This window comes from Arachis ipaensis, chromosome B09 (assembly GCF_000816755.2).
Source record: "Arachis ipaensis cultivar K30076 chromosome B09, Araip1.1, whole genome shotgun sequence".
NCBI classification, from domain to species: Eukaryota; Viridiplantae; Streptophyta; class Magnoliopsida; order Fabales; family Fabaceae; genus Arachis; species Arachis ipaensis.
This window is the reverse complement of record NC_029793.2, coordinates 9,782,481-9,795,864: the sequence shown is the minus strand read 5'-3', so window position 1 is coordinate 9,795,864 and position 13,384 is coordinate 9,782,481. Positions and strand designations below refer to the sequence as shown.

The 13,384-nt window shown below is 32.7% G+C and overlaps 2 protein-coding genes across 3 annotated transcripts; both read left to right on the top strand.

Moving 5' to 3' along the window:
• Window positions 172–3,401, top strand: LOC110262417 (protein mago nashi homolog). The gene is made up of 3 exons (XM_021112750.1): window positions 172–490; window positions 2,034–2,210; window positions 3,347–3,401. Exons 1-3 carry the CDS (start codon window positions 272–274, stop codon window positions 3,377–3,379), a joined length of 429 nt encoding a protein of 142 aa, XP_020968409.1. The 5' UTR covers window positions 172–271; the 3' UTR covers window positions 3,380–3,401.
• Window positions 3,586–8,012, top strand: LOC107618444 (protein mago nashi homolog). Of its 2 annotated transcripts, none has more exons than XM_016320511.2 (3): window positions 3,586–3,904; window positions 5,448–5,624; window positions 7,751–8,012. In XM_016320511.2, exons 1-3 carry the CDS (start codon window positions 3,686–3,688, stop codon window positions 7,808–7,810), a joined length of 456 nt encoding a protein of 151 aa, XP_016175997.1. In that variant the 5' UTR covers window positions 3,586–3,685; the 3' UTR covers window positions 7,811–8,012. The 2 variants fall into 2 exon arrangements, with proteins under 2 accessions (XP_016175997.1, XP_020968408.1); XM_021112749.1 differs by lacking the exon at window positions 7,751–8,012 and adding an exon at window positions 6,761–7,361.

The following is a 13,384-nucleotide window of genomic DNA, read 5'->3' as shown; positions in this document are numbered from 1 at the left end:
GCTTTGTCCTTTAAAAAAATAGTGATGAATCTGGCGGATCAAAAATGATATTTACTTAATTCCTATGGGCTGTTTCATTTTTTATTAATTGGGCTTGATAATTATTGTTGGCATCCTTGGTTCAGATGGATATTGGGCTTTCAGCCCATTTAGGGATTTACACACCTCAACGCATATTTACCAAATTACCACTGCTTCTTTGGCTTTCTTTTTCTCTGCGTCGTTGTGCAGAGAGAAAGCGAAACCCAAAAGAGAAGAGAAAAGCAGAGAAATGACGAGCGAAGAGGAGAACGGAGAGTTCTACCTTCGATATTACGTGGGACACAAAGGGAAGTTCGGTCACGAGTTCTTGGAGTTCGAGTTCAGGCCAGATGGCAAGCTCCGATACGCCAACAACTCCAACTACAAAAACGACACCATCATCCGCAAGGAGGTTTACCTCACCCCTGCCGTTCTCCGCGAGTGCCGTCGTATCATCTCCGACAGCGAGGTAAACGACACTAACTCACACGCTCTTTTCTTCCTTTTCTTTAACTTTTAGGGTTATAATCTTCAATTTATTTATTTATTTGTTTTGTTTGAGTGAGAAGCGCATTTCGGTATTGCCGCCTCAGATTTGCGAAGTACAACCAAAAAATTATTTAGAATAGTAAAAAAAATTGAGAGAGGCTATTGTCAGAATTTGAATTTCTGAGGGTTTAGATTCTTAGAGTCAGGTTTTAGATCGATTTCTGTTGCGGTGCCCACTGCATCGGTTGCTGCTGTTTTGCGCAGCGCAATCGAAGTTTAAATCCGTGGATTTTAGTAGAATTTGGGGGTTTACTTACTGTGCTTTTTTGTTTTTCAGTAAATCTCTAATATTGTTAATAATTAAAAAACATGGGAGAGCATAGTTTCTTAGGTCCTGAAAAAAACAATTTCTATTACCATTCAGAAAATGATGGGGATAAATTAGGCTTACCGTAGAAAACCTGTAATATATGTGGTTTTTTGGCATGGGAAGAGATGAACTTGTCCAATAAAGGAATGCTGATAAGATTGTTCATTTTGTGCAAAATTCGTGTCTAGCTCGTTTGGATTGTGATTGGTGAGGTGCCACTTGTTTTGTAATGAGTTTGTTACTTTCAAGTTTCAAATTCTCCTTTTGATCCGGAAAGAGATTGTGTTTTTTTTATTTGTTCTTTTTTATGCTTGCACTTGTTATCTTCTGTGTTAGTTGTCATAATGGGTTAACTTGTTCTCGTAATGCTCTCATTCTTTTCAACTGTATGGCATCGGTGACAATGAACCGACAATGTTTAGTTTCTTCATCTGCCCTTGAATCTTAAGCAAAGATGTTGTGCTGTGTACCATTTAAATTGGAATCTTCTTGTGTTCGACATCTATGGTACAATTCGTTTAAGCATGTTGATAATGATGAGCTGAATTAAGAAATTGCTGTATATTTGTAGTGTTTGCCGTTTTGTTGATCTTATGATAGAATATAGTGTTATTTTTGCCGAATTGCCGGCACCAGAAACCTTTTGAACAGTCCTGATATGGTACTTATAAGAAGATTGCATCACGTGGAGCAGCAGCACCCAGAATATGTTCTCACTACAAGTTTACACCCATAAACCGTTCATCTTTATGAAAACTTGCAAGCTTCTTTTACTATTCATGATTTTATGTAATAGTTTAAGATTGTGCCATAGGTTAGGAAAAGGATTGTCTCTCAAGTAAAGATGTTTGGGCATTATTATTTTTTGCATGTTCTTCCTCTAGATGCATACATCTAACAGACTGCTAAACTCCTCTTATTTCATTTTGAACCAAGCTGTGCTTGGATAACAATGGAAACATAGCCATGACACACTATGCTGCAATAACTATCATGTAGATTTTCTAATTTGATTCTGTGGTGCCTTGTTAGTTCATAACCCGTCACTTGAGCGATGCCTATTTTGAGTATTTTAACCCATTCCTTCTCAAAAGTCTTTTGAGGGTTTTTGTTTTTGCTTTGTTCTGCTTTCTGATGAGTTGGTCTTGTTCAGATCATGAAGGAAGATGATAACAACTGGCCGGAACCTGACCGTGTTGGCAGGCAGGAGCTTGAGATTGTGATGGGAAACGAGCACATCTCCTTCACAACCTCCAAGATTGGGTCTCTGGTGGATGTTCAGAGTAGTGCAGATCCAGAAGGTCTTCGCATCTTTTACTACCTTGTTCAGGTAAGCTGATTGATAGTTGCTTTTGATGGATTTATTTTGTCAGATCCTGTCTAGGTAATTTTGTATGGTGCATATGTCCCCTTTTTTCACCTTTGGTTGCTGCAAATATTTATACTGAGAAATAATCCTTGCACCAGTTGTTTGTATATAGTAAAGTGCAAAACTTTGTTTTTGTTTTCTCCTCCTGGAAAAAGTGAACATTTATTCTATTTCATTCTTACTATATTCACTTATACACACACACACACACACACACACCAACTTCTCTATGGAGATGCTTCTGGTAGAAATTTTCTAACTAACTTTCATCACCGCTTAAATGGTGTTTCGTATGCTTTTTGCTTTGGTCAAATGCTATATCTGGAAGTAGATGAACTAAAAGCATATCATATGATCATTATATCAATTTTATATCGCTCCTGTGCTAGATGATCTGACTTGATTTCCAGTTTTTTTGCTGTTACTATCACTGAAGAAAAGATTTTAACTCTATAAGCACCTTCTTGTCTTAGCTCCTTTTTGTGTTCTCTCTTCTAAAAAACAATAATCCTTAATGCCCAATTAGATATTTTTGGGCAACTCTTTGGCAAACAACTCATCTTGTGTCTTTATGATGCCAAAAAAAGTTGCAGTAGTCTATATAGCACCGTCCAAACTCTTCACAACTTCATTCCTGTCCACTTTATTCTCATTGATTTTACTTTCATGTTTCTTTCTTTTATACATGTTTAACTCAGAGTCATATTAAAGGAACTTTTGAGAGTTTTGCCTTCTTTCATGACCTAACTTCCTTTCTGACTTTGAAATCCGTCTCCAAGCTTTGGCCAATCTCCTATTTTCCTCTCCTCTCATTCTGTTCGTGTCATTACAATTTTTAACAGAATTAGTTAACAGCTGATTTCCTATCCAGTACTTCTCTTCCATGTTCTCTGTTGTGCACCTTCTTCATTGACATTTTACTATATGTTTCAATATTGTGAATTTCTTACCTTGAAATATATACATTTATTCAACTCAATCAACTAGATGAAGAGAATGCTTGACAGCTAGTAGAAAATTCCTTTCATATTTCTTGTGAAATTAAGATATTCATTATGCATGGAATAATAAGCATTAGTTTTTGACATATGATGCAGAGAGAAGATCATATGATCTCATGTTTGAGTTGAAGGAAAATATGTTAAGTAACCAGGGAATAGGGAATGCTTTGTCCTTTAAAAAAATAGTGATGAATCTGGCGGATCAAAAATGATATTTACTTAATTCCTATGGGCTGTTTCATTTTTTATTAATTGGGCTTGATAATTATTGTTGGCATCCTTGGTTCAGATGGATATTGGGCTTTCAGCCCATTTAGGGATTTACACACCTCAACGCATATTTACCAAATTACCACTGCTTCTTTGGCTTTCTTTTTCTCTGCGTCGTTGTGCAGAGAGAAAGCGAAACCCAAAAGAGAAGAGAAAAGCAGAGAAATGACGAGCGAAGAGGAGAACGGAGAGTTCTACCTTCGATATTACGTGGGACACAAAGGGAAGTTCGGTCACGAGTTCTTGGAGTTCGAGTTCAGGCCAGATGGCAAGCTCCGATACGCCAACAACTCCAACTACAAAAACGACACCATCATCCGCAAGGAGGTTTACCTCACCCCTGCCGTTCTCCGCGAGTGCCGTCGTATCATCTCCGACAGCGAGGTAAACGACACTAACTCACACGCTCTTTTCTTCCTTTTCTTTAACTTTTAGGGTTATAATCTTCAATTTATTTATTTATTTGTTTTGTTTGAGTGAGAAGCGCATTTCGGTATTGCCGCCTCAGATTTGCGAAGTACAACCAAAAAATTATTTAGAATAGTAAAAAAAATTGAGAGAGGCTATTGTCAGAATTTGAATTTCTGAGGGTTTAGATTCTTAGAGTCAGGTTTTAGATCGATTTCTGTTGCGGTGCCCACTGCATCGGTTGCTGCTGTTTTGCGCAGCGCAATCGAAGTTTAAATCCGTGGATTTTAGTAGAATTTGGGGGTTTACTTACTGTGCTTTTTTGTTTTTCAGTAAATCTCTAATATTGTTAATAATTAAAAAACATGGGAGAGCATAGTTTCTTAGGTCCTGAAAAAAACAATTTCTATTACCATTCAGAAAATGATGGGGATAAATTAGGCTTACCGTAGAAAACCTGTAATATATGTGGTTTTTTGGCATGGGAAGAGATGAACTTGTCCAATAAAGGAATGCTGATAAGATTGTTCATTTTGTGCAAAATTCGTGTCTAGCTCGTTTGGATTGTGATTGGTGAGGTGCCACTTGTTTTGTAATGAGTTTGTTACTTTCAAGTTTCAAATTCTCCTTTTGATCCGGAAAGAGATTGTGTTTTTTTTATTTGTTCTTTTTTATGCTTGCACTTGTTATCTTCTGTGTTAGTTGTCATAATGGGTTAACTTGTTCTCGTAATGCTCTCATTCTTTTCAACTGTATGGCATCGGTGACAATGAACCGACAATGTTTAGTTTCTTCATCTGCCCTTGAATCTTAAGCAAAGATGTTGTGCTGTGTACCATTTAAATTGGAATCTTCTTGTGTTCGACATCTATGGTACAATTCGTTTAAGCATGTTGATAATGATGAGCTGAATTAAGAAATTGCTGTATATTTGTAGTGTTTGCCGTTTTGTTGATCTTATGATAGAATATAGTGTTATTTTTGCCGAATTGCCGGCACCAGAAACCTTTTGAACAGTCCTGATATGGTACTTATAAGAAGATTGCATCACGTGGAGCAGCAGCACCCAGAATATGTTCTCACTACAAGTTTACACCCATAAACCGTTCATCTTTATGAAAACTTGCAAGCTTCTTTTACTATTCATGATTTTATGTAATAGTTTAAGATTGTGCCATAGGTTAGGAAAAGGATTGTCTCTCAAGTAAAGATGTTTGGGCATTATTATTTTTTGCATGTTCTTCCTCTAGATGCATACATCTAACAGACTGCTAAACTCCTCTTATTTCATTTTGAACCAAGCTGTGCTTGGATAACAATGGAAACATAGCCATGACACACTATGCTGCAATAACTATCATGTAGATTTTCTAATTTGATTCTGTGGTGCCTTGTTAGTTCATAACCCGTCACTTGAGCGATGCCTATTTTGAGTATTTTAACCCATTCCTTCTCAAAAGTCTTTTGAGGGTTTTTGTTTTTGCTTTGTTCTGCTTTCTGATGAGTTGGTCTTGTTCAGATCATGAAGGAAGATGATAACAACTGGCCGGAACCTGACCGTGTTGGCAGGCAGGAGCTTGAGATTGTGATGGGAAACGAGCACATCTCCTTCACAACCTCCAAGATTGGGTCTCTGGTGGATGTTCAGAGTAGTGCAGATCCAGAAGGTCTTCGCATCTTTTACTACCTTGTTCAGGTAAGCTGATTGATAGTTGCTTTTGATGGATTTATTTTGTCAGATCCTGTCTAGGTAATTTTGTATGGTGCATATGTCCCCTTTTTTCACCTTTGGTTGCTGCAAATATTTATACTGAGAAATAATCCTTGCACCAGTTGTTTGTATATAGTAAAGTGCAAAACTTTGTTTTTGTTTTCTCCTCCTGGAAAAAGTGAACATTTATTCTATTTCATTCTTACTATATTCACTTATACACACACACACACACACACACACCAACTTCTCTATGGAGATGCTTCTGGTAGAAATTTTCTAACTAACTTTCATCACCGCTTAAATGGTGTTTCGTATGCTTTTTGCTTTGGTCAAATGCTATATCTGGAAGTAGATGAACTAAAAGCATATCATATGATCATTATATCAATTTTATATCGCTCCTGTGCTAGATGATCTGACTTGATTTCCAGTTTTTTTGCTGTTACTATCACTGAAGAAAAGATTTTAACTCTATAAGCACCTTCTTGTCTTAGCTCCTTTTTGTGTTCTCTCTTCTAAAAAACAATAATCCTTAATGCCCAATTAGATATTTTTGGGCAACTCTTTGGCAAACAACTCATCTTGTGTCTTTATGATGCCAAAAAAAGTTGCAGTAGTCTATATAGCACCGTCCAAACTCTTCACAACTTCATTCCTGTCCACTTTATTCTCATTGATTTTACTTTCATGTTTCTTTCTTTTATACATGTTTAACTCAGAGTCATATTAAAGGAACTTTTGAGAGTTTTGCCTTCTTTCATGACCTAACTTCCTTTCTGACTTTGAAATCCGTCTCCAAGCTTTGGCCAATCTCCTATTTTCCTCTCCTCTCATTCTGTTCGTGTCATTACAATTTTTAACAGAATTAGTTAACAGCTGATTTCCTATCCAGTACTTCTCTTCCATGTTCTCTGTTGTGCACCTTCTTCATTGACATTTTACTATATGTTTCAATATTGTGAATTTCTTACCTTGAAATATATACATTTATTCAACTCAATCAACTAGATGAAGAGAATGCTTGACAGCTAGTAGAAAATTCCTTTCATATTTCTTGTGAAATTAAGATATTCATTATGCATGGAATAATAAGCATTAGTTTTTGACATATGATGCAGAGAGAAGATCATATGATCTCATGTTTGAGTTGAAGGAAAATATGTTAAGTAACCATTTGTAGGAGAAGTGTATGTAAGAATTAACAGGAGGGAGGGGAATTGGGCTCCATATTTGAACTGCTGTAACTAATAATGCAGCCACTATTTGAAGGAAGTTAGTTATTTTTGGGGAGGAACGGTGGTAACAAGGGGAGGTTATGGAATAAAAGATCTGAAGCAAGGTGGATCCTTGTGTTGTCGCTTGAGAAAACGTGTAGAGACTTGAGGAGCTCTAACTCTCCCACAGGAGCGTTCACATTTGTCATAGATCCTAGAGCATTACACAGATATTTCATGCAATTTTTCTCTTTTACCATAGGTAAATAAAGGAAATCAATAATCAAATCGACTGAGGATTTTGTTCTTCTACTGTCATATAGGCCAAACGGAGCTAAATGTTGAGTTAAGGTCAAATGTAGATTTAGTTGGAAGTTATTAAGAATTATTCTGACCCTGGTGATTATATTAGAGAAGTTCGCTTGAGTGAGAAGTAGAGTAACAATTGTTATCTTTTGTTCATGAATTAGAGTGTTTTTTATTGACTCGTTGTGCAAAGTTTATTTCATGTCATTGGTTGAAGCATGCTTTGGGCTATTTTGTGCAATAGGTTTGTGTCTATTTAAAAGTCATACATAGTGTTATCATTGACGTTTTTGTAGACTTTTACATTAGGAATTTTCATGAATGAGAGCTCAATAAGTAAAATGACATCTTATATGGTTGAATTAGGACTCCAGACTAGTTTTGAATATGATTAGTACGTAATCAAAGCTAAATCCGAATGAGTACCTAACTTCTAAACATGACAGATAGCGTGATAATGGATCGTAAAAGTTAATTTACATAATCATTCATTAGTGGGTTCTCCTTGGAATGCAATTATTTAGTTTTACTTGCTGTAAACAACACCTGACTTGCGTTTATTCTGATCATATTTTCATGCATTTGCAGGATTTGAAATGCTTTGTGTTCTCTCTTATTTCCCTTCACTTCAAGATTAAACCTATATAAGATGTTTTCAATGTTATCTGTTCAACCTCTTGGGGTAGTTGTACTTGTGTAACAACAACCAATTACAGTTTAACATGTGACAGTTATTGGAACTTTCTGATTTGAGTGGATGTACCAAAAAGTTGAGTGGATTGCTTTTTCGTGCAGAGTCATTGTTCTTTTTCTTTATCTTGGTATAATATAACGTTGGGAATTGTTTCTTTTTTCTTTTTTAACTTAGTTTTTGATATATATATAGAAGGAGAAAAAAATGTCACAAGAAGGGAGGATAAGTGATCCTCCTACAAAAAATAAGTAAGAAAAGATCAATGAAGTTGAGGCATAATCTTCAATTTTTTAATGTCTAAGAGAAGTCTTTTAAAACTATTATGACTTTTACTCTAGATAGGTATCACATGTCTTATTATATTTTATAAAATCTGTTTTAAGTGGAAAAAAAATTTATAATTAGGCTCTAACAAAATACTCTAGAAGTGGTGTGTACTGCTTAATAGGGGTGCTTAATAGGGGTGTTCAAATCTAAACCAATCTAAATTAAATCGTTCATCTAATTCAATTTAAACCGAAAATCGATTAAAACCGTACTAATTCGGATTTGATTGAATTTTATTTGTTGTAAACCGCTGGATTGGATCGGATTTCGGATCTACCTTTCATAACCGGTCCAATCCAATCTAAACTGCACAATGTGTTATAATATTATTATTTTATTATTATATTTACAATTATACTTATAACATGTTCAATTTGTTATACATTTTTATATTATTCATGTATTATTATTATTTAATAAATAATTCTATTGTTATGTTATCGTTGACTTTTTAAGATATTGTTAAGACTTGTTATATCATTGTTATTTATTTAAAATTTGACGTAAGACTTGTTATATGTATTTAATTTTTTTAATTTACAAAACTGTAAATCCAATCCAATTCAAACTGCTTGAAATTGGATCGGATCGGATCGGATTTTTTTTTTTAAAAGTCATCCAATCTAAATTGCACTGCAAGTAAAATTAGTGTTTGGATCGGATGAGTTTTTTACTCAAAATTGATCCAAATCGCGTCGCAAACACCTCTACTGGCTAATGTTACAAATTTTACTTTCTTTTCCCTTACCATTTTGTTGCTTCTAAAACTAAAATTCATAAAAAAAAAATTATAACTTATGTTTGTTTGGATGTCTATTTATGACTTTGTTTATCTACTGAAAAAACAAAATTAGCGACGAAATTAAAACTTTTACACGGAATTGTTCTTTAAACAACTAAAAATAATCCTACAATCAACTGTTACAATAAAATATGGAAAAGGGTCCAAATAGAAAAGACTACAATGAGGGTAATTTGGACTTAACAAACTTTTTTTATTGTAGTAGTTGGAGAGTTTACTTTAGTTCTTTACTAACAATGCTTTAAAAAAGGTTTTCTTTTTCCTTCTCTCGTTTTGGTTTATAAATTAAGAATTTAATTTTGTTGCATTGTCAGTGTAAAATAATTTTATACATGCATTTAATTTCGTAACGCTACATTAGTAAAAATAGTTACATTTTATATTGATTGCGTGAATGATCATCCAAAAGAACAAATGTAATTGTATGACTGTGTAAAATATTTTACACTGTTAGTACGTCAAAATTAACCTCTAAATTAAACTTATGACTACGCCTTTTGTTTGTGAGGTTGTATATGTTGTTGTCATTGTAAGATTTGTGATGAAATTACACATTTGATACATAGTTACATACCATACGCTTATATAATTGACGGATAAGTATACTTTATGTAAACCAAGTTGAATCCATTGAATAATTTTTCAGCATAAGGAAATAATTCCAGCTACATGTTACATAGAAAAATGAAAGTCGTTGAAGGAAATTGGAACATATGTATAGCATTTATGATTACATTGCCCACCTAATATACTCGGTAGTTCATATTACTCATGTTTTAATGAAATACTGGAATCAACCAAATGGTAAAGTTTATGTTTCATTCCATTGGATTCCAATTAAAAATGGTAAAGCAATTGAACTGCGGGAACTCAGGCTCAAAACTCTCTCTGGCTTCTGCATTACTATTTGGGCAATATATTTAAATAAATTAAATGAGAAAAATCTTTACCCGATTGCAACAAATAGAATTTCTTTACGTGAGTGTCCTGTTTTGTTTATTATGTAAACCGTGGGAGCTATCAACGGTTTCGGATTTGTTCATAAACTGTGAGAGTTTTGGACGGTTTTCAGCCATAAACCGTGCTTGATCACCACAGTTTATGAAGAAAAAGCTCTGAATATAAATTCCTCCTGGCTACCACGATTTATGTTTTCTTATTCCTATTTCGCACTTCCAATCACTTCGTCTTCTTTCTTATTCCATTCTCTTTTTTCAGCTATTTGTCTACTTTTATTAATTTTTTTTATCTCTTTGTATCTTTTTTCATTTATTAAATTAATGATGTATTGTCACAAAAAAAAAAATTAATGATGGATTACTTTTATTTTTTTCTCTATAAAATTGCAAGAAAAAATGACTCATAATTAACCATGCCAAAAATTCTTTCATTTTTATGATAACTATAAGAAAAGTGGTTATAACTTTTTTAACAATTTGTAATAGTACAAAAGATGTTTATTTATACTGGATTAAGACACAGTCAAAGAAAGATTGAGAGTAAATGAAATATATATATATTTTTTTGCATTCATATGGTTTACATACAAAAATTAAGAATGAAGCGATTTTTAAGGAAAAAAAAGTATACCTTAGAAGGGATGAAGAAAAAAAAAAATAGTCTTAATTTATATGATTTAGTACTCACTACGTATTCTGACTTGTGATTCGCCCTCAACTTTTAAAAAATGATATTATGAAATAATAAATTAAAATTTTTATTTATAATATTATTTAATTAATATATATCATTAATAATTTCTTTTGTAACTTTTTTACATGGGCTACTTCACTGGTACAGTAGATAGTTAAGAAAGAGAGCTTAAGGTGCTAACATCTAATCTCTTCTATGTAAGGTAATTTATTATATGCATATATTATAAAAAAATTTAATTTATTATAATATATGCATTATAATAATAAATTAAACGAAGAAGTGACAAAAACGAAGAAGGGGAGGTGAAGGTTTTAGGGTTTGCCCGCCATTTAAATAAAGACAAAAAAGAAGAAGGGAGGTGAAGGGTTTAGAATTTTCCCGCCCGTTAAATAAAGACAAGGTGAAGGACGGAAAGGTTTAGGATTTACCCGCCAGTTAAATAAAGACACCCTTGACAAAAAACGAGAGGTGAATGGTTTAGGGTTTGGCCGCCAGTTAAATAGAGACATTCTTATGTCTTCCGCCACCTAATTGAAATAAGTGTCCCAATTCTTAAATTCTTTTGGTTTGGTTTTAATTATTTTTTATTTATTGAATTGTATAGAATCAAATTATCGGTTCAAATTATATGGTTTAAATTTAAAAATATCAATATATCTTTTATTTAATATTTTTATTAATAAATTTATTTATTTTTATTTTTATTAATATCAGTATATCTTAGAAGGGATGAAGAGAAAAAAATAGTTTTAATTTATATGATTTAGTACTCACTACGTACTCTGTGATATATTGTACTCTGACTTGCAATTCGGTCTCAATTTTTAACAAATATAAATAGAGAATTCATTATATGCATACATTATAAAAAAAATTTAATTTATAATAATGTATGCATTATAATAATAAATTAAACGAAGAAGTGACAAAAACGAAGAAGAGGAGGTGAAGGTTTTAGGGTTTGCCCGCCATTTAAATAAAGACAAAAAAAGAAGGGAGGTGAAGGGTTTAGAGTTTTTCCGCCCGTTAAATAAAGACAAGGTGAAGGACGGAAGTGTTTAGGATTTATCCGCCAGTTAAATAAAGACACCCTTGACAAAAAAAAAAAGAGAGGTGAATGGTTTAGGGTTTGCCCGCAAGTTAAATAGAGACATCCTTATGTCTTCCGCCACCTAATTGAAATAAGTGTCCCAATTCTTAAATTCTTTTGGTTTGATTTTAATTATTTTTTATTTATTGAACTGTATTGAATCAAATTATCGGTTCAAATTATATGGTTTAAATTTAAAAATATCAATACATCTTTTATTTAATATTTTTATTAATAAATTTATTTATTTTTATTTTTATTAATATCAGTATACCTTAGAAGGGATGAAGAGAAAAAAATAGTTTTAATTTATATGATTTAGTACTCACTACGTACTTTGTGATATATTGTACTCTGACTTGTAATTCGGTCTCAATTTTTAACAAATATAAATAGAGAATTCATTATATGCATACATTATAAAAAAATTTAATTTATAATAATGTATGCATTATAATAATAAATTAAACGAAGAAGTGACAAAAACCAAGAAGGGGAGGTGAAGGTTTTAGGGTTTGCCCGCCATTTAAATAAAGACAAAAAAAGAAGGGAGGTGAAGGGTTTAGAGTTTTTCCGCCCGTTAAATAAAGACAAGGTGAAGGACGGAAGTGTTTAGGATTTATCCGCCAGTTAAATAAAGACACCCTTGACAAAAAAAAAAAGACAAAAAAGAGAGGTGAATGGTTTAGGGTTTGCCCGCTAGTTAAATAGAGACATCCTTACGTCTTCTGCCACCTAATTGAAATAAGTGTCCCAATTCTTAAATTCTTTTGGTTTGATTTTAATTATTTTTTATTTATTGAACTGTATTCAATCAAATTATCGGTTCAAATTATATGGTTTAAATTTAAAAATATCAATACATCTTTTATTTAATATTTTTATTAATAAATTTATTTATTTTTATTTTTATTAATATCAGTATACCTTAGAAGGGATGAAGAGAAAAAAATAGTTTTAATTTATATGATTTAGTACTCACTACGTACTCTGTGATATATTGTACTTTGACTTGTAATTCGGTCTCAATTTTTAACAAATATAAATAGAAAATTCATTATATGCATACATTATAAAAAAATTTAATTTATAATAATGTATGCATTATAATAATAAATTAAACGAAGAAGTGACAAAAACCAAGAAGGGGAGGTGAAGGTTTTAGGGTTTGCCCGCCATTTAAATAAAGAGAAAAAAAAAAGAAGGGAGGTGAAGGGTTTAGAGTTTTTACGCCCGTTAAATAAAGACAAGGTGAAGGACGGAAGTGTTTAGGATTCATCCGCCAGTTAAATAAAGACACCCTTGACAAAAAAAAGAGAGGTGAATGGTTTAGGGTTTGCCCGCTAGTTAAATAGAGACATCCTTATGTCTTCGGCCGCCTAATTGAAATAAGTGTCCCAATTCTTAAATTCTTTTGGTTTGATTTTAATTATTTTTTATTTATTGAACTGTATTGAATCAAATTATCAGTTAGAGTACAGTACAGTATATCACAGAGTACGTAGTGAGTACTAAACCATATAAGTTAAGACTATTTTTTTTCTCTTCATCCCTTTTAAAGTATACTTTTTTTTCAGTATATCACAGGGTACGTAGTGAGTACTAAACCATATAAGTTAAGACTATTTTTTTTTCTCTTCATCCCTTTTTTTT

Coding starts and splice junctions, on each gene's coding strand:
- LOC110262417 (XM_021112750.1), top strand. CDS start 272: ATGACGAGCGAAGAGGAGAACGGAGAGTTCTACCTTCGATATTACGTG. Junction 491..2,033: donor GTATCATCTCCGACAGCGAG/GTAAACGACACT, acceptor GGTCTTGTTCAG/ATCATGAAGGAAGATGATAA. Junction 2,211..3,346: donor TCTTTTACTACCTTGTTCAG/GTAAGCTGATTG, acceptor CATATGATGCAG/AGAGAAGATCATATGATCTC.
- LOC107618444 (XM_016320511.2), top strand. CDS start 3,686: ATGACGAGCGAAGAGGAGAACGGAGAGTTCTACCTTCGATATTACGTG. Junction 3,905..5,447: donor GTATCATCTCCGACAGCGAG/GTAAACGACACT, acceptor GGTCTTGTTCAG/ATCATGAAGGAAGATGATAA. Junction 5,625..7,750: donor TCTTTTACTACCTTGTTCAG/GTAAGCTGATTG, acceptor ATGCATTTGCAG/GATTTGAAATGCTTTGTGTT.